Source organism: Patagioenas fasciata, chromosome 13, assembly GCF_037038585.1.
Source record: "Patagioenas fasciata isolate bPatFas1 chromosome 13, bPatFas1.hap1, whole genome shotgun sequence".
In the NCBI taxonomy this organism is placed as follows: Eukaryota; Metazoa; Chordata; class Aves; order Columbiformes; family Columbidae; genus Patagioenas; species Patagioenas fasciata.
The window spans coordinates 13845440-13863602 of record NC_092532.1 but is presented as its reverse complement, the minus strand read 5'-3'; the positions used below and the strand labels follow the sequence as shown (position 1 = coordinate 13863602).

The following is an 18163-nucleotide window of genomic DNA, read 5'->3' as shown; positions in this document are numbered from 1 at the left end:
TGATGAAAAGTTGTTGAGCTGTGCTCTGTTTACTTATTTTCTCATAGGTAATTTAAAACTGTCTGGTGTCTCATATCACCTGACAGTGTATGTCATCTCTGTTTGAGATTTACATCCTTCTCTGAACCTCCACACTCTAGATTACCTTGATGTTAACACTGAATGTATTGATCCAATAAGCTATTTAAGCACGTGCTTAACTTCAAGCTCCTGAGTAGCTTTCCTGTATTTTCATGAAACATATCACATGCTTGAGGTTAGACAGATGCTTTGGTGTCTTACTGGATTGTCTAGTTGGGGTTGAAGAATGAACCATCCTGGGAGAGCTACTTGCAAGGAGGCAGCGGTGCAGCTCAGCTGAGGAGGGTGTCTGACATCGCAGGCTGCAGCATTTTTGAGAGTGCCAAGCAGCAAACTGCACTTGCTGCGAGCAGCCCCTGGGCATGGTTCTTGGGCATTTCTTTAGGCTTTTTGCTCTACTATAAACATGAGACTGGAGCTTGATGGTGAGAGAGGAACCTCCAGGAACAGCACTGGAGAGCCGTTCCGGTGAAGAAGCAAGCTTGTGTTCCTTGGCTTTTTACATTGTTAATTTTACTTGAAGGTGATGTGCTGAGACTGCGTTTTTGCACTATGCTGTACATTTGTAAAATTTTACAGAAAACACTAATTAAACGTATTTCCTTTTTCTCATTTAGTCCTGCTCTGGCATTTCTCTCACTATTGTCACCTACCCCTCACTCCTCTCCTCCTTCCCAAATCTTCACCAAAAAGTGAAAACAGCTTCCAGGAATTCAGGAGATTCACCTGTGAGATAATGTAGGGCCCACTGGTGGGTTGTGATTGTTTGTGGAAAAAACAGGAGCTGGGGAGATCTAACATCTAAAATGTGGCAAAGTAAACGCTGCCCAGAAAGCAGCTGATATTTTCAGACTAAAATGCCAGTCAGTGTGTGTATATCAGGTAAAGTGTAGATCAGAGTAAAAGAATCTATAGTTCTTGAAATGACTTGCATTTTTTATCCTTTTATCATTTTTTCCTTGCCTCCAGTGATAACAGAGCTCACGCTTCACTCTTGGAATTACTTTTTTAAATCTTTTGTTTATAAACATTTTTTAAAATGTGACTTGATAATACGGTTCTTCCAACTTATTTGTTCTTAGTGTAAGAAGCAGGTGCCAGGACAGGCACCAAAACACAGCACAAACAATGCACAACGCAAAGCCCTCCAAGCAGACCTTCTCCAGCTGTCTGTCAGAAAAGGGAAGAAGATAATTATTGTAGAACCAAGCCCACAAACATTGCTGGCAACATTTGCGGCCTTCTAAAGAGGAGGTTTCTATAGAGATGCTTTCAGACAAGCCTGTTCTCCACAGGCTCTTGCCCATCCACCCACCCTGTCATGAAGGCCAAGGATTTTGCCAGCGTGTTTTTACTCATGGAAGGTGGAAAATGGCTGAAGTTTAAAGCAATTGTGTTGTCTTCCCTGAGGGCTTTTACGATTGTTTTGTGTTATGGTTAGAACCAGTTCTCTTACCACCAGATGGCACCTAAGCCCAGCTAATTAGAATTTTTCAACAAGCCCATAGTGATTATTTTTAATGAAGACATTACAAGGCACGCTTAATGATTTGTAGAATTGGAGATTTGCAGAAATATGAAAAAAGACATCCACCTAAAGTTGGGTACGATGAAAGAAGTGAGGTCACCTAAAGTCGAGCTTCTACTGCTGTTGCGATTGTTGATTATATCATAAAACCAACATCAGCCCTCAAAGATGATGCCAAATCTCTTATGTTGTGCTTAAACAGTGTACAATTATTTTTTAACTGACCGGCACAGCCACCTCTGTGTAAGGAAAATGAGAGCCGTTAATGCCTCAGCAGAATTGGCCAAGAGTTGTCCATTTCCCCCAACCCTTTTTGCAGTGTCCCAGAGGAAGCGCTGCTCTCCAGCAGCCTCTACTTCAAGTTTTATTCTCTAGCTCACAAAGGAGAGAAGGAAAAAAAAAAAAGGAAGGGAAGAAGACAGAAGTGGGCTGAGGCATCCATGCTGCTGCCTTCCATTTCACTTTGGCACAAGAATACCACTGCGACGTGAAAGAGAAGCTGATGACAGAAGTCCTTTGGCTGGCTTTTGACACCAGAGCTGTCTTTCTGCCATTACTGACTGGCTGGTTATTTTTCTGTTATATTCAAAATCCAGATCTTGAGACAAATCTCACAATAAAATCAATGAAAACAGTAGATCTAAGTATATGCTTCATCAAAGATTGCCCTAAAAGGTAAAATGATATTTTTTTCCATGCATAAATGCTATTTCTGCATCTGGTTTTGCATAAACAACCATAATGTCTATGAATATTAGATCCGTAAAGGACCATGTTAAGAAGCAATCTTGATTTGTCATTGAAGTCCATCCAGTATGACATATACTGGTAAGGAGATTATACAAGTTAAAAATATTTGTGGTTATGGTAGAATCTTTATTTAGTTCAAGTGGCAGAAACATATAACATTATGGATTGAAACCCTAGGACATAAACATTCAACTAAGTAATTTCTAGAAGTGGAATTTAACCTTAAAACAGTAGTGCCTTCACTTTCAAAGCAGTGAATGCTGCCGGCTGTCCTGAAGAGCTTGGAGGTGAGGGATTTCCAGCAGCGCTGGCAGTGGGAACACAAGGCACTTGTGGGTTACAGAGGATTTGGGGCTTTTTCATGCTGACACAATCAAAAGTTCTGCCCCTGAGGTCAGATGCTGTTGACCACAGCAGCCTCTGACTGATGATAACACTCAGTCCTCCTGTTGAAGCCGATGGTTTTTATGCCACAGGGTTATGCCAGTTTTAACTGATGTCCCATTGCTGAACTCTGCACTTTGAGAGGAACCACATGCAGCCAGCCAGGCACTGTCCTCCAGCTTTGGTCTGGTCTCCTCAAACTGATTTATCGAATCCACTGTCACGGTCCTCATCATCCTGTGCTTCGTGGGGACATCCTTTACCCTCAGCCAGGCCCTGTGCTTCTCCATCATCCCCATTCCCTGTTAAAGCATGAAGGCAAAAAGCAAATGAAACTCATCCATGGTCTTTAATACTGCAAAGAGAAATGTAGAGCTCAATTTTTAAAAAAACATTTAAATACAACTCGGCAAGAAATGATGTGTAGAAAAAGATAAAATAACATTTTAAATCCTAATGTATTAGGATTCCCGCATAAATAAAAGAGGTGATTGTTAACTAACAACGGATTGAAAATTTTTTCAACAAGAGGTGAATAAATCCTTAATTTTAGTGTGCATGTGCCACGGACCTTTTTATCTGTAATTAATACGTCACTGTAATCTTACCAGGGCAAGTAACTGTAATCTTACCATCCTCTTCACGTGGGCTTGGGTCATCTAGTTGATTGCAGACTGGTGACAATAGCAAATTACCCTTGGGCTCAGTGATAATCTCTTGTATCAAGGGTTTCAAGGGGGTTCTTTGATTATCTTTGGTCTCTGGGTATCTTTCTGAAATAGCAGGCTCTGTAAAGAGGCTTTGAACAAGGGGTCTTAAGTTCTCCTTTTCATGCTCTTTATGTATCTTACACACACTCGAAAAAATTGCTGTTGGAACTTCTTCTATTGAATTCTCAAGCATGCTTGTATTGTTTTCCTCTAATGCAGAATCGCTGTCATTTGTCATTTCAGAAATTATTTCAATCTTTGGGAGATAGTCCTGCTGGTAAAAAAATCCAAAGGTAAACAATGTAATTGAAAACTTATTATTTTAGATGTAAAATCTAAAAGATGTGTAAATATCTCTTGGCTCCACATAACAGCTGTCAGCTTTGATGTGCTGTTCTCCCAAAATGTATGGTACGTCTGCTTCACCCATAGCTCTGTTTCTTTGTGGATGAACCTTGGATTAACTATTTCTCAGGCATTAGCAATAAACTGACCATAAGCTGTTAACCGTTCAGAAAAAGAAGTCTGGATTATGTTGGAGGGACTTGTACAAACACGTACTGTATCAGTCTGAAGCCAGGCAAGCGTGAGTCAACATCAGCACAAGAATCAAAGCTGCACTTTGAGTCTTTCTTGTTTTGTTCTTCTTTTTTTTTTTTTTTTTTTCCTGTTTCTGTTTACAGGCTTTTGCCTAGATCAGATTGAGCACAGCACAATGCTAATATGGGCATGAACTGCCTAGTATCTGATCAGCCCCAAGTGGTGCAGAGGAGTTTCAGTCTCTGTGTTTTCAGTTGAAAAGTCTGATTTTATTTAGTAGCAGGCACTTTGTTCTATCTGCTCAGTCCTTTGCAGCATATTAGTACTGGTAAAGTGTATTGTAAGAGTAATCTTAACTAAAACACTACAAGCTACTAAGAAATTAATCTTATTTAACTATTGCATTATTTGATCCTAGTTTTTAATTCTCCTATTTTTGCAACACAATAATATAAAAAAATCAAATTAAAAACTATCTACAAGTAGACAGAGAAGATCTGCTGCAAAATCCCTTTTAATTTATAAATGCATAACTGATTGCATATCCCAAAGCAGTATTTCACAACTGATTATTCTCATTTGCAAAACATTTGTAAATGTGTTTAGAGGCACTTAATCACTGGAATTAATAAGAATCTTACCTTTTGAAAAAAGATTTCCTCTTCTGGGGGAAATTCATTTGTGTCTATATCTTCTAAATCCGGCAGTTCCTGAGGACAGTCACAAGATCATTAATCAGTGGGAAAAGCTACTCTAGCCAATAAAATATGACATCTCTATCTCATTGGCATCTTCTTCAAAGCAATGCTTTTCAGGGTAAGAGGCCACAGCCAGGAACACAGCACTGTCACCCTCTTTGAGATGACAGTTTTCCTCTGTTAAGCACATGTGGGAAAAGGAAAATTCATCTGTCTGCAGAAACAGCAGATGGGAATGAAATTTTCTCCTTTGCTGTGTGATTATGAAAAAAGGAAGATAAAAGGATAAACAGCAAAGCATTAACAGGATTTTAAAAGCAAACATGGTTTATGTCTATTAGCTGTTTCTTATCTATGCAATAGACTTAATATCAACTGCAACCCATCAGTATGGGTAATACCCAAATCCAGGATCTACAGTATACCGGATCTGAAGTTCCCACAAATTGCATCCAATACATACATCAAGATAAAGTTTCTTCAGTGTATCCAGTTTGATTTGTTCATTTTCAGCATATTCATCCAGTTCAGGAGGCAGGGCCTTTTCAGTAGCTGCCATCTCTCCTGGTAGATCTAGAGAATAAACAATAGCCAGTGGCAGAGAACTAACCGAATAAAAGACTTTCTATAATACAGCAAGTACTGTGACACCAGACTGCTGGGGACCTGACTGCCATTGCAGAATTCACAGCTGAATCCCGTGTTTTGTCTTTCAATCATGTTCTTGGTCTTGCTTATATTGTATAAATTAATATTTGCATTTTGCAGTAATGTATTCCACATATCTACAAAAGCATTCTTCCACGTGTGAAGGCACATGGCCACTTCTAGAGTGATTGTGCATTACCGTCTGTCTTCTTGTCGAAGTTTGAGTGTTCATAAGGGTTTGATTCTTGTGCATCCTCTTGAATTCTAGCTGGAATATTTCCAGATGTGAAATCTGTGTTATCTCCCCTATTTGGTTGAAGTGTTATCACTTCATCACGAGCATCAAAATTTTCATTTCTAAATTTCTCAGTCTTCTCTTCAGTTTTTTCCTCTTCTGATACATCTGAAGTCGCTGATGTAGTAGCATTTTGATCACCGTTCCCTGAATTTGCAGGTGCTCCTACAGAAGAAACAAGTTAATCAAAACTGCTGAGTTAATGTACCATTACTCATTCTAAACATATAAACTTTACTACACAGCCTTAATCGTTGGGCCTAAAATAGCAGCAAAAGCTCCTGCTTTGAGCAGCTATGTGTGGATCAGTAGTCCTTCCAAGATTGCAGCAATGTTGTGGGTTGTGCCATTTCAACTCCCTACAAATACAGAACACCCCAGCAAAAGAAAAGCTCATATAGAGAAAACACTATAGTAAATAATAGTCTGGTAGCTACAGTTAACTTTGAAAAGACTGACAAGTGACTACATATTTAAATATATGCTTGAGCGTTTTGATGGATCAGTGACAGATGCTGAAGTTACCCTTTCCTTTATGCAATCTACGTGCTCGCAGAAAAAAGGTTTACTTGTTAGTCTCTCATGTTTCATTTCAAAGCCTGTAAAACTGAGTTGGTATAAGATAAACACTCCTCTGTACTGTAGCCCTGCCTTCTTATTTGGCTTCAGTCCTGTTTATCCTGAAACAGACACTCTTCTCTAGAAAGGTTAGGCTGGGACCTATTACGGGTTATAAATGTACGCCTGGTTGCTCTGGTGAAGAGCACAAGAGCTCAAAACTCTGGGACAGAAAGTGGTTTGTTGTATGGGAAAAGAAGATAATTCATAAATATCTTCCAAAAATTGCATCAGCCTGCTTATGAATGTTTAGGGACTCATCATTTATTTTAAACATTCAAATTGAAGCATACACAGACATCTTCCGAAATAGTAACCACAAACCTTCCAGGATATCTGTTCCATTTCCACATTCTTCACTTGTGCCTCTTTCTTCCATATATTTTTGTCTTTTCTTTTCCGCTATGTTTCGCCTGATTGCTGCTAAAGCATCGATGCTATCTTGGATTTTTTTTCTCTCTCTGGTTTCCCATTTTTCCCTCTCTGCTTTCTCAGCTTCAAGCCCTCCAACAGCCCAGGCTTCTGCACAGGCTCTAATGAAAACACAAAAGCTCACTGTAATATAGCTATAAAAGTCCATCTTTACAATGAAAGAGAAACTTAAAATAGCTGGCAACAGCATAAAATAGCTGCTACACACAGACTTGGTGTAAAATGATTCTGTTTGAGAATTAATTATCTTGTGAAAAAATACATGTTTTCTTCTAGGTATGTTAGATATACAGCTCTGCAGTATAATAGTCTTGTACTCAAAGTCACCCACCCTCAATAAATTACACTGGTCAGTCTTCCTTTCCTTCTATGGCAATACTGACAAAAAATGACGAATGATCATTAGTATTTGAGCTGTGTTGCTGTGTTAAGAATACAGCTCTGTTTCTTACCTATCCTTTGGGAAAACGGGTCTGTCATCCAGATATGTTAGTTCTTTTAGTCGAACAGTAAGTGTTTTTCTATAATTAGCGATTTTCCTTATCACTTGATTTCCCATCAAATTCAGCACACGCTAGAGAAACATGGGAAACAATTTTTAAAGTTGAGTAGCAAAAAAACCCCGATCTGGAGATGCACTTTCCCTATTATTTAAAAAATAATAAGTGAATAAAACATTCTTGGTATTACAGGTAACCTACAAAAACCAATTAATGTTTTCTGAAGTTTTTTTTTTTTTTTAACAAAATTTTTTGTGCGCTAGACTACACAACAAAACCATTTAATAGGATTCATCCATATACATGATACAAACCCTCAGCTATATCTGGCTTACCAAATTAGGCATGGTCTCCAGAATACTTATAATATTTGGATCACTTAGGTAGTTGTGGGAAAGATCGAGAACAGAAATACTTGGGCATTCTTGCAAGTGCTGTATGTCCTCCACTGTTTCTAACTTGTTGTGAGCAATCTGCAGAGTCTGCAGGACTTTCAGACAAGCTGTCGGACAGAAAGGCAAGAGTTATTGCTTCACAGAGTTTTCTGGAGCAAGTAGACAACTGCATTGCCAAAATAATTGTTTCTATCGAATTGTGGGGAGCTTTTTCTAAATCTGTTGTTCTGCTATACATACTTTTTGGCAATGCCTCCAAAGCTGCTTTCTTCACCTTAGGAAAAATAGTTGTTTGGTTTTAGGATGGTGGCTGTTTTCAATTTATTACAAGCTAGTGAGTTACACAAAAGCAAGGGCTTGTGTTTCAAATTACTGCAATGTATACAAATGATAATTTAAAGGAGTTGTGTGTTTTTTTTTTTTTTTAATTTTCTGCTGTAGATAGAATAAATCCTTGAACAGGCAGAAAATATTTGGTAATCATGTCTGCTACTGTCAAAGCACATCATAACTGTAAAGTAAATGGGGAAAACCGGATTGCCAGCCTGCCTGCAACACAGACAAGTACTGAGATGGCATTAAGAAGTGAGGAAAGACTACTCAATTGTTCTAGGTATCCACAAGAAAGCAATTATACTATATCTTTTCTGTTTTCTCATCTATTTAAATTGGAAAACACATAGGTTTGACTCTTCAACAGAAGCCTTGTGGGCTTTGGTATGGTTTATTGTGCAAAATTTTAACATAAATAAAACCCCCTTGAAACTACTGCCACTAATAATAGCTTAGCTTAGTCTATCCATAGGTATATGGGCTCGTTATAACTTAAAACATGTGGCACAAACAGTTCTTACAGAGATTCTCAATGGTCTTGACATAGTTGTTACTGATATTGAGAGCATCCAGTTTTTGTAAAGCTTCAAGGTTTTCAATTTTCTTAATTAAATTGATTTGCAAGTAGAGGCAACGCAACTCTGTCTGAGCCTCCAAATTCTCGATTTTTGTTAAGGCATTGCATTCCAGCCATAAACACTTCAATCCAGTATACTCTTCCAGATTCTCCAGGCGGTCAAATCCTGCAGGAAAAGATGGTTTAAAACGAAGTTGCTTTAGCTGAAAACAAGTCTTTGGAAGAGTAAATTTAACTAAACCAGCACCACTGAAACAGCCTCTGAGAATGGCAGTACTCAAATTGACACTAATATTTCCACTGAATCAATAGTAAAATACTTGGCCCATAAAGAGCAAAAATGTATAGGTACCTATTCTAGTCTGTATCTCAAGCAGCTCTTTAGGTTCTCAAATAATACATATTGAGAAAGCAGCAAAACCAAAGCTAAATGTAAAAGGTAGGATTAGCATGTCCCATTTATTTAAAACTATTCTCATGCAAACCTGAACTAGCTAACCATATTAGCAAAAAACTGCTCATAGATCACAAGAGTATGATCCAGGTTCATTCTAGCAACTTGTTTTTATTTCGGTAGTATCTGAGAACAGGCGCCAAGTGTTTACTGTTTGTTTTCTTCCTGACCACTTTTATTTGGCAGTAAAAAAGTCCCCGAAGCTGGGGTACAGGTTTATAGAAACACATTTAAGAAGAAATACATATATTTTCCTCTAAATGCAACCCAGAGCGTATTTTAAGACTTTTCTCAGAAACTACTCTTATTGGGGGTGAAGTGTCCGTTAATTCCTATTGATCCTTCAAATTACTCCACAAAGTGAATTAGGTCTATAATCAGTTCACTTTTCTACCTGTATATTGACTAATTTTGTTTCACAATTTCATTATTACATAAAATTAAATTATGTTTCTAATTCAAAATATTAGATACCTTACTTCAGTAAGCCATAAAATAAATTATCTGCTAAAATGCTATTTAGAATGATAAAATTAAACAGTCAGGTCTGCATCTTACCTTTATAATGCAAGTAAAGTGTATCATTGAGGTATGGGGTCAAGTATAATTTCTGCTGTTTACAGATGTCTCGCAGAATCTTTTTTGTCATTCTAAAATAACAACGGAAAGCAGAAGCAAAACACAAAATGTATTTCAGTGCACGTTCTGAAACCTTTGGGGTTTTTTTTAACAGATTTCAATGCAACTCAATTAATAGATTTTAGGCAAGAGAAATGGCTACGGCTTTCAAGACTATACTCAAAAAAGCAGTAGGTTTTTTAGAGTGGCTTTCCATCTCTACCTGTTTGAAGTGAGTTACCAGGCTCTTCTGCTAAAAAGAAGAGAGTAAGCAGGGAATTAGAGAGTCCATCTTCTTGGAAAAGAGCAGCAACATAAACTCTGGAAGGTTTCACCAACAAGTAAACAGGTACAGGAACAGAAAGTAAATCGTTATTGTCACTTACATATTACTGCATAACTAGCCTACATGACCAGACTTTCAACAATGTTATTAAATAGTACCAAATATGATTTTTAATTTTATTATTTGCCTGCAATGTGCTTAGTCAGAGTTAACACGGGAATAATCTTATTTTGCAACTATTAATGAGCAGCCATTGCAGCATATGCTGGTTTAGGCTATAACAAAATTAGAGCCAGAGTTTACAAAAGAGTTGTATCTTATTGTTAACCATCTCTGGATTTCCTCTGCTAAAATTTATCTTGACAACTGTAATATTTATATTATGATTAATTAATACAATGCATTGTCTGAATTGATGCTGAGAAATGTCTAAATCTTCTGATAAATCACCCCCAAAGGAGTTTGCACAATTTTCTCCAGATTCACTACCACCTCATGTATTTAGAATGTAGTATGCTCCTGAGGCCATAAAGAAGCTGTACAGATGCTGGGAAATCTCAACAATTCCCAATTTATTGATCAGTCTCAAATTCATCTTCAAAATTGTTCTCTTGAATTAATTTGTTGAATAGCAAAACTCCCATTGCCCTCAATATGTCAAGAGTTAAGTAAAAAACATCCACAAACAATGTATTACCTTACACCGGCCCTCTTTTCTTCTGTCCTTTGACTGAATGAGCTGGTTACCGATTTGCAATCACCATCTGATTTTTGTTCATTTGGTTCTGCTCTGGATGTGCAGCTGATGGCTTTGTCTTGAATTTTAACATCTCCATAAGAAAACAAGTTGCAGTTAAACAGCACAAGTGGGGAAAAAGTGTCATGTTGGCAATTACTTTAGAGAAATGTTGAAGAGCACTTGAATATGAAATTCAAGAAAAGAAGTGCTCTGACCAAGATTTTTGCTGACATTTCTAATGAAAGGAAACATAACTTTTTTAGAAGGTAAAGTAGTAAAATAAGTAGCAGCAAAATAAACTGTTGAAATCTGCATTATTTTTTTTTTTTAGATCTGCAAGTCAGGTAGTGCCCACTAGTCTTAAGATTATTATAACATACAGTAACAATAAAGTAATGGTTCCAATGTTCTCACGGTCTTAGACATCTACTAGGTATTACAGTTAATTAACAATAATTTGAGTTAACAAGACTGCTGACTTTGCATGTAAAGAGACTACAGTTATGGTGTATCTAAGTCACTTCAAGCACAGTTTGTTAGTCTAGCTCTTCTACAAATTTACCCTTTTGCACTCCTTGGAAGGTGTCTCCAGTGCTATACTCTTTAGACTGCCCTTGATTAATTGCATTTTCAGTACTCTTCTCTTCAAATTCTTGTTCTCCACCTTCTAGTTGCACTTTTAGTCTGTATGCTTAAAAAGACACAGTGCAAACAAGGTGATTGTGCCAGCTCAATTAAATATGATTGTAATTAAAACATTTAGAGATCAGGCTAGCTGTATGATTGGAACACAGGAGAAGGTATCCCTCCAGTAAGAAGTAAAGAAAAAAAAGGTACAAGAAGATAGCAATTGAGTAAGCCTCAGTTATGGCAAGATTTTCAGTGACTTTGCTGGGAGAATGAATGCATATTACATCCAGATGAGTAACAATAGACTTGATGTCTAGGCTTTATGTTCACTAAAGTTCCCTAAGTTAGTCCTAGCGAGTCAGCTGGACAGGCTCACCTGCATGAACAGAATTGCCTTCATTTTCTGCTCGGATGTCATTCACAGATTCCTCTGACCCCTCTTGCACAAGAACTTCCCCTCCAAGGCCTTTGTCTGAGTCTCCAATTTGCAATTCCATTTTAAGGTATGTGATTTAGACAAACATCAGCCAAGCCAGTATTTGATTTACAATCCAACTTCTCCAGGTAAAATGTCTAATGTTTTAGAAGGAGAACCTGTTACAGATAAGAAAACCAGTATGAGTAATTATGAAGCTTGGACGGAGCTGGCAACCTGGGTGAAGATGCCAAAAGGCAAGGACAGTTCATCTCCAGCCCTGCCCACAGCAGATGTCACTCAGAGCAGAGGACCACGGCTGAGCCTCCCGAGGCAGAGTAAGATACTTTTTTCCTTTCAAAGCTGTGGAGCTGAGGACGGGTCTCCTTCGAGCTCTTGTGTAACACTTGCCTCACTGCAAGCCGGGTGGGCTCCTGAGACCACTTTTATTGTCCTCACAAGGGCTGCAGATGCTATCAGGTTTCAGCCCTGCGCCTTTTGCTGCTGTAGCCCGGGAGCTCTCCAGACCAGGTGTCCCAAAGCGCGCTGCTGTGTCTCCCGTTAAACCTCCAGCTCCCTTTACCTGACCCGGGCCGCGGCTCACGGGGTCGACGGCCCCTTATGGCCTCTCCGCGGTATCTGCTAGACAGCAGGACAGTTAAACAGCGAGGGACAGGACGGAGGGGAGGCCGCTGAGATACCGCCAGCGTCAGTGCCCTAAAGCGCCGCCGTCGCTATGGCGACGCCGCGCGCCGGCCCATAAGGCCCCGCGGCCGCTCCTGACGGCCCCGCGCAGCGGCGCAGGTGGCGGCGGGCGCGGGGACAGCGGAGACAGCGGAGCCGCGGGAGGGTCCGACCGCACCGGCGGGTCCGGCCCCGCGGACGCGGGTGAGACGCGAGCGGGTAGCGGCCTCTCAGGGCACCGGCTCTATGCGGGTTTTCTCCCCGTGGGCCGCGGCTGGAGGACTTGGTTTCCCTCCGTTACAGCCCGGCTGGGGCCAGGGAGGGCCTCGGGCAGGGGCCTCGGCGCCGGACTAGGCCCTCTTGTCGCTGGGGCTCGCCGGGCCAGGCCCGTTGTGCCTCCCGGGAGGGGTGAGGCCCGCGGCCCGGGCTGCGCTGAGTGTGTAAGGGCCCGAAAGCAGGTGCCGGCTCCGGTTGCAGATCGGGTGCTGCCGAGGATGTGGCCGTTGGGTTTTGTGCTTGTTTTTGAAAAATATATTCGTTAGTAAAAAAACTTGTGAGGCACAGCAGGCTTTCTACTGAAAAGAGATACTTTTTGCTGTCCCGTCTACTGTCCGATTTGATGTTAACGTGTTCCGGGGCTCCCGGATTTTGAAACATGAAGGACGCGGTGGATGTGGTGTATTTGCTGGGAAGGGGTTTAGTGCCTTGTGACAGTGCCAGGGGCTAAAGTTGAGCTTCTGTCTCTGAGCCTGTTTGTCCCTCAGGTTGCTTGGAAGAGCGTGTTGTTTCTTGTGTGCTGAGCTTCCTCTCCTGCTGGTTATCCTTGGCTCTTTTGCAGGTGGATCTTAATCTTCCAAAATCAGTTTTTACATGTTGAGCTTCCCTTATCTGCTTGAATTGTTTTATTTACAGTATCATTGATTGGTGTCATTGTAGTATAATTGACTAGTAGATAAAAACCCATCAACAAAGCCTAAAAAGCAGCTAAACCAGTAAGGACAATGGTAGGTGATACCTAAATTTTAGCAGGCTGGCTTTTCTGCATAAAAATGGTGCTCAGACTGTAAAGTGCTGAATTTCAAAGGTTATTCATTCAGCCTGAAAAGTTAAGTAGCCCCAGAGGAGATTGTAATTGCCTGTGTTTCTTTTACTTTTTTCCAGGCTTCTGATCATCATGGCTGCGGTGGATTGTTTCAGCCTCTTGTACAGAGAGATCAGTCGTTCCTTCAGTTTTTACATGGAGGCCCTGGCTGTTGTTGGAGCTTGCTACACAGTCAGAAAGTGTGTCTCTCTTGCGTTTGACACTTACAGCATGCTTAGGCTGCATTTAATTCCAAAGCTGGGCAGCAGGATTGATCTTGTCAAGCAGTATGGAAAATGGGCTGTGGTCACTGGTAAGAGACTGAAGCAGCATGTTGCTTATGTGCCAGTAGTGTAACACTTGCCAGCTTATACTGATGGGTGAGCCTTATGGCACAAGCTGGGTCCTGTGTTAAGTTGCAAGTTAATCTGCTTGAGCAGGGACAGTTGTTCAGTGCCTTACTAAATGCAATTCCTCGGGAGACAAGTAAGCTCAGTGTGTTGACTAACCGCTGGGAAAGATTCACAGAGGAATTTTTCCCAAAAATTGCAAGGTACACTGCAAATGCATACAGGTGTAGACAGATGTGGACAAGATTGTTTTTTTGTTATGGGCTTTTGCGTGTGCTCATTTCTTCAGTAAAGTTAAAGTCATGTACCTCTGACATCCCCACCTTTCATTAAGGCTCTACTCTAAGCTCTCTGTTGTTGTAATAGAAAATATAAAACCTGTATATGGGGGGATTGCAGCAGTTTACTACCGACAACATTGCCTTTATTACAGTGGTTTTGAGATCATCATGTTCAGTGCCACATGACCTTCAGAGAAGGTAATAAAGGTATAATGGAAAGAATTGTCAAAACAGAAGACCGGGGCTGCTCTGATTTTAACTTTGTTTTTAATGTTCTGTTACAGGTAGCACAGATGGAATTGGGAGGGCGTATGCTGAAGAACTGGCAAAGCGTGGTGTCAACATCATCCTAATCAGCCGAAACAAAGAGAAACTGGAAGCGGTATCTAGAAGCATATCTGAAACCTATAAAGTGGAAACGGATTTCATAGTAGCTGATTTCAGCAAGGGGCGTGAGTCTTACCCAGCCATTAAGGAGGCTCTGAAAGACAGAGAAATTGGGATTTTGGTGAATAATGTAGGAGTATTTTATCCCTACCCAGACTATTTTGCCAACCTATCTGAGGATATGCTGTGGGACATGATCAACATAAATATTGCTTCTGCTAACATGATGGTGCATATTGTGCTGCCGGGCATGGTAGAGAAGAAGAAAGGGGCGATCGTCAATCTTTCTTCTGGATCCTGTTGTCAGCCAACACCAATGTTGACAATCTATGGAGCCTCTAAAGTAAGTTGAGGTGTGGTGTTTAATGGTATGCACTGAAAAATAAATGCGTTGTTGGTCATAAACACATTCAGCAAGGATATCGAAATATACTTGAAAGTTTTCTAGGAATTTGTTCAAATATCAGAGGTGAACATTACATGTAATATGCAGTAAACTCTTTATCCTCACCAATACTTGGCCTTGAACCAAAGTCAGTGCTATTATGAGTAAGTTCCAGCATAACAGTAGTTCTAGGAATAATGTTACCTTCTTCAGAGGATTGATAGACAAAGTGAAGTGGCAGTTCTGTGACTCATTGAAAAGGTCAAGAATTTAATCTCTCTCCTTGATCTGAACTATGTAGACATACCTCAAGCTACTCACACACTGGTATTTGGTAGCAAGAAGGGCTGTAGTCATGGTCAAACCACCACTATGACAAGGGCTGTGGCCAAATCAAGCCACTGTTTCACCTGACACCAAGGGGCAGAAGGCTTCTAACACCATTGTCTGCGCCATATTTGGGGAGAAAAGAACTTCCCCCCCCATAATTATTCTTCATGAGGAGATCCAGTCAATAATTAACAGGATGGGGCAGCTGGGTGATGCTGGGAGTATGAATGCACGTGAGGATGCGGATTTACACTTAATGACTTGCTGCTGAATCCACAAAAGCAACTGAGATTGTAGAAGGATCTCATTGTGATCCATGTCTGAACACAAGCAGTTATCGCTCCTGGCTGTTGGTGGCTGCTCTCTGTTTGTATTGGGTCTGGCTGAGATGGAATTAATTTTTGCCATGGAAGCCTTCATGGTGCTGTGCTGTGTGTTGGTAGTTATTTTCTTCAGTGTGAAAACTAGTTTCTGCTGCAGAGTATCTTGCCCTTTGGTTATGCTAAGTGCATGCGGAACTGCACTCAGAACTAAAACAAAACGCCTGAATGAAAGAGAACAATACAAATGTACCAAAGTTTCTTCCCTTAGCTGGCATCGTTAATCCAAATCCAAGATCAGCGATCCAGTTTACAGCCTGTCCTCTGAACAGTTCCACTGCTATGGCAGTGGGAACAAGCTACTCCAGCATCCTAAGCCTCTTTGTGTGTTAATAGTGTTTCGTGTTTGAAGTAGTTTTTTTATTTTCTTTCCTAGAGCAAGCACAAGAGCATGAACTAAAGGAGATGATACAGATAGACATAAACAAATGCACGTTTAATTTGGCACAAGGGAGTTGCAGGAAGTAATTAAAAGGGCTTCTGGGGAAGACCAGTAGAATATGAAATTCACCTGTAAGTGTATTAAATAATGGGACTTCCTTTTGACCGCAGTATGTATAGTTAGCTTTGGAGTGTCCCCTGCAATGTCCCCAGACTAAACAGGGTGTTTGTTTTAGATGAAATCAAAGTTTCTGTATTGTTTTTAAGCAGAGATTGTCAGACAGCTTGTTAAATTCAGATCAGAGAGTTAAGAGGTTGCTTTGTCCTGCAAGTTACTGTACTGTTTCAAGTTTTTAGCAAATAGCAACAAATAGAAATGTTGGCAGTTCTTTAGAAATGTGTTTATTTTGTACTATTTATTCAAGGGTTTATTTTTTTAGCTGATGTATCAAATATGCCACAACTCTTCTGTAATTTTAATAAAACTCTGCCCTAAGGCTTGATTGTTTAAAAAAAAAAAAAGCCTCTTTCTGCTTTTGTCTTTCTAGAGCTACTTGGACTATTTCAGTAGAGCACTACATTATGAATATGCCTCACAAGGAATTTTTGTTCAGAGTTTAACCCCATTTGTAATTGCTACAAAAATGGCAGCACACAGCGGCACTGCATCAAAAACATCTTTCTTTGTTCCTTCTGCTGAAGAATATGCAAGTCATGCTGTTTCTACTCTTGGGTTATCCACAAGGACTACTGGTTACTGGAAGCATGCAATAAAGGTAATAGAATTCATTACACTATTTTATGTTTGTCAATAAAGTAAAAAAGCTGGTGACTTTCTTAGGAGTCCAAATGAAAATTGTCAGTATTCTGAAAAAGTACCGTATATATTGTAGGACTTAAAGGGATTATGCCATATTTTTTCACTAATTCTGCTTTAGAAAAGAATGCTCAGGCATGCCTGTTTTTGCAATGAGAGAGTGAATCCAGTTCCTACTTGAAATGTGCAGCAAAAAATGAGAAAGAGACAACTTTTTATTCAAACGCTCAGAATATCTAATTTTACTTGGTGTCTTGCTGACTGGGCAAGTGTTTCACTGTCTTCTATGAGCAGAAGTAGCTTTTTTTTCAATATTTATTGAGCATATTTTTGCTTTGGGGAAGAGTGGGTAGGAGGATGGAATAATTGCGGAAAAAGAGAAAAAGCCCTCATTTTTATCCTAAGCTACCTGGAAGCAGGTCCTCTATATGTTAGGTTTTCATTTCCGGGGGAAGACTGTAGGCTCCCAAGTAATTTTATGAACATTTCGTGTCCTATTTAGTGGCTTTCTGTAGCATTAAGTTGAGTAGAAGGAATTGAAGTCGGGATAAAAGAATAAAAGGAATAAAAGAGATGGGAAAGATTATGGCAAGGTGTGGCAGTTAAAGGAAGTTGACAGTGTTGCTGTTGCAAACTTGAACAAATCACTTCAAGATTTATTTGCAGAACCTGAATGTTCAGCTGTGTGCCCTACTTCCAAAATGTCTAAATACTTCTACTTCCAGGGGGCTGGATATAAGGCTTAGTTGCTGATGTTCAAGCGGGTTTTGCCTTGATTTAGTTGTAATTTGACAAACGGTTTGTTTGCTTGTAATATAATGTATTTTAATCTGTCCTTTCTTTTTCTCTCTTTGTGCCTCTTCACAGTTCACTTTGGGTGAGTGCCTACCTGAATGGATTTGGGCATGGTCTGCAATGTATTTTTTCAGAACTATACGCCAGAAAGCTTTAATGAAATAGCAATATCCAGATGTTCCACGTAACAAGTACTATATTCCGATCAGAGTGCTGCAAAATGTTTTAGTGAACCTTGGTGGGCTTACTGTAGCTTATCCATACCTTGCTAAACAAGCTGCGTGTAATCTAATCGTCAGAAGTCTGGATCCTCTCTGTATCCTTGTATTAAGTTGTTCATCTGCTGCTTTCCTCCACCATGAAAAGCTGATCCTGCCGAGGTTAATCTCTGTTCAGTTTCTCTCAAGGTAATTGGGCAGGAGTAGGTACAGTTTTAATTCTGACAGTAAATGACTGCCTCTTGCATAGTGCTATGTGATGTCAGCTTGTGAAGCTGATGGAATTTGAGAATTCTCCAAATCTGTCAGAAACCCAAAAAAAAAAATCACGTTCAAAAAGACGATCCCACTCAAGTGTGTTCTTTCGTTATTATGTAGTTTTGTGTGACTGTTCTAGCCCTGCCTGTACCAGCCGCAGCTCAAGTATTCCTGGTAGGAATTAG

General features: G+C 40.0%; 2 protein-coding genes across 4 annotated transcripts; one reads left to right on the top strand and one right to left on the bottom strand.

The window, feature by feature from the left end:
* Window positions 1-2464: 2464 nt before the first annotated feature.
* Window positions 2465-12348, bottom strand: DNAAF1 (dynein axonemal assembly factor 1). Of its 3 annotated transcripts, none has more exons than XM_071814198.1 (14): window positions 12215-12348; window positions 11593-11810; window positions 11149-11277; window positions 10545-10677; window positions 9502-9593; window positions 8434-8655; window positions 7520-7686; window positions 7137-7258; window positions 6577-6785; window positions 5539-5799; window positions 5155-5264; window positions 4635-4703; window positions 3376-3727; window positions 2465-3045 (listed from the first exon to the last, which is right to left on the bottom strand). In XM_071814198.1, the coding sequence occupies exons 2-14, from the start codon at window positions 11711-11713 to the stop codon at window positions 2939-2941; spliced, it is 2094 nt and encodes a 697-aa protein (XP_071670299.1). In that variant the 5' UTR covers window positions 11714-11810; window positions 12215-12348; the 3' UTR covers window positions 2465-2938. The 3 variants fall into 3 exon arrangements, with proteins under 3 accessions (XP_071670299.1, XP_071670300.1, XP_071670301.1); XM_071814199.1 differs by having other exon boundaries at window positions 3376-3724; XM_071814200.1 differs by lacking the exon at window positions 11149-11277.
* A 104-nt stretch (window positions 12349-12452) lies between these two features.
* HSDL1 (hydroxysteroid dehydrogenase like 1) lies at window positions 12453-18061 on the top strand. The gene is made up of 5 exons (XM_065847955.2): window positions 12453-12519; window positions 13477-13709; window positions 14312-14757; window positions 16439-16666; window positions 17575-18061. Exons 2-5 carry the CDS (start codon window positions 13490-13492, stop codon window positions 17665-17667), a joined length of 987 nt encoding a protein of 328 aa, XP_065704027.1. The 5' UTR covers window positions 12453-12519; window positions 13477-13489; the 3' UTR covers window positions 17668-18061.
* Window positions 18062-18163: the final 102 nt, after the last annotated feature.

Excerpts from the sequence above, each read along its gene's own strand:
- DNAAF1 (XM_071814198.1), bottom strand. The coding sequence starts at position 11,713 with ATGGAATTGCAAATTGGAGACTCAGACAAAGGCCTTGGAGGGGAAGTT. Across the intron at positions 11,278-11,592 it reads AGGCAATTCTGTTCATGCAG|CATACAGACTAAAAGTGCAA; the intron begins GTGAGCCTGTCC and ends TGTCTTTTTAAG. Across the intron at positions 9,594-10,544 it reads GAAAAGAGGGCCGGTGTAAG|AATGACAAAAAAGATTCTGC; the intron begins GTAATACATTGT and ends TTGTTATTTTAG.
- HSDL1 (XM_065847955.2), top strand. The coding sequence starts at position 13,490 with ATGGCTGCGGTGGATTGTTTCAGCCTCTTGTACAGAGAGATCAGTCGT. Across the intron at positions 13,710-14,311 it reads AAAATGGGCTGTGGTCACTG|GTAGCACAGATGGAATTGGG; the intron begins GTAAGAGACTGA and ends GTTCTGTTACAG. Across the intron at positions 14,758-16,438 it reads CAATCTATGGAGCCTCTAAA|AGCTACTTGGACTATTTCAG; the intron begins GTAAGTTGAGGT and ends TTGTCTTTCTAG.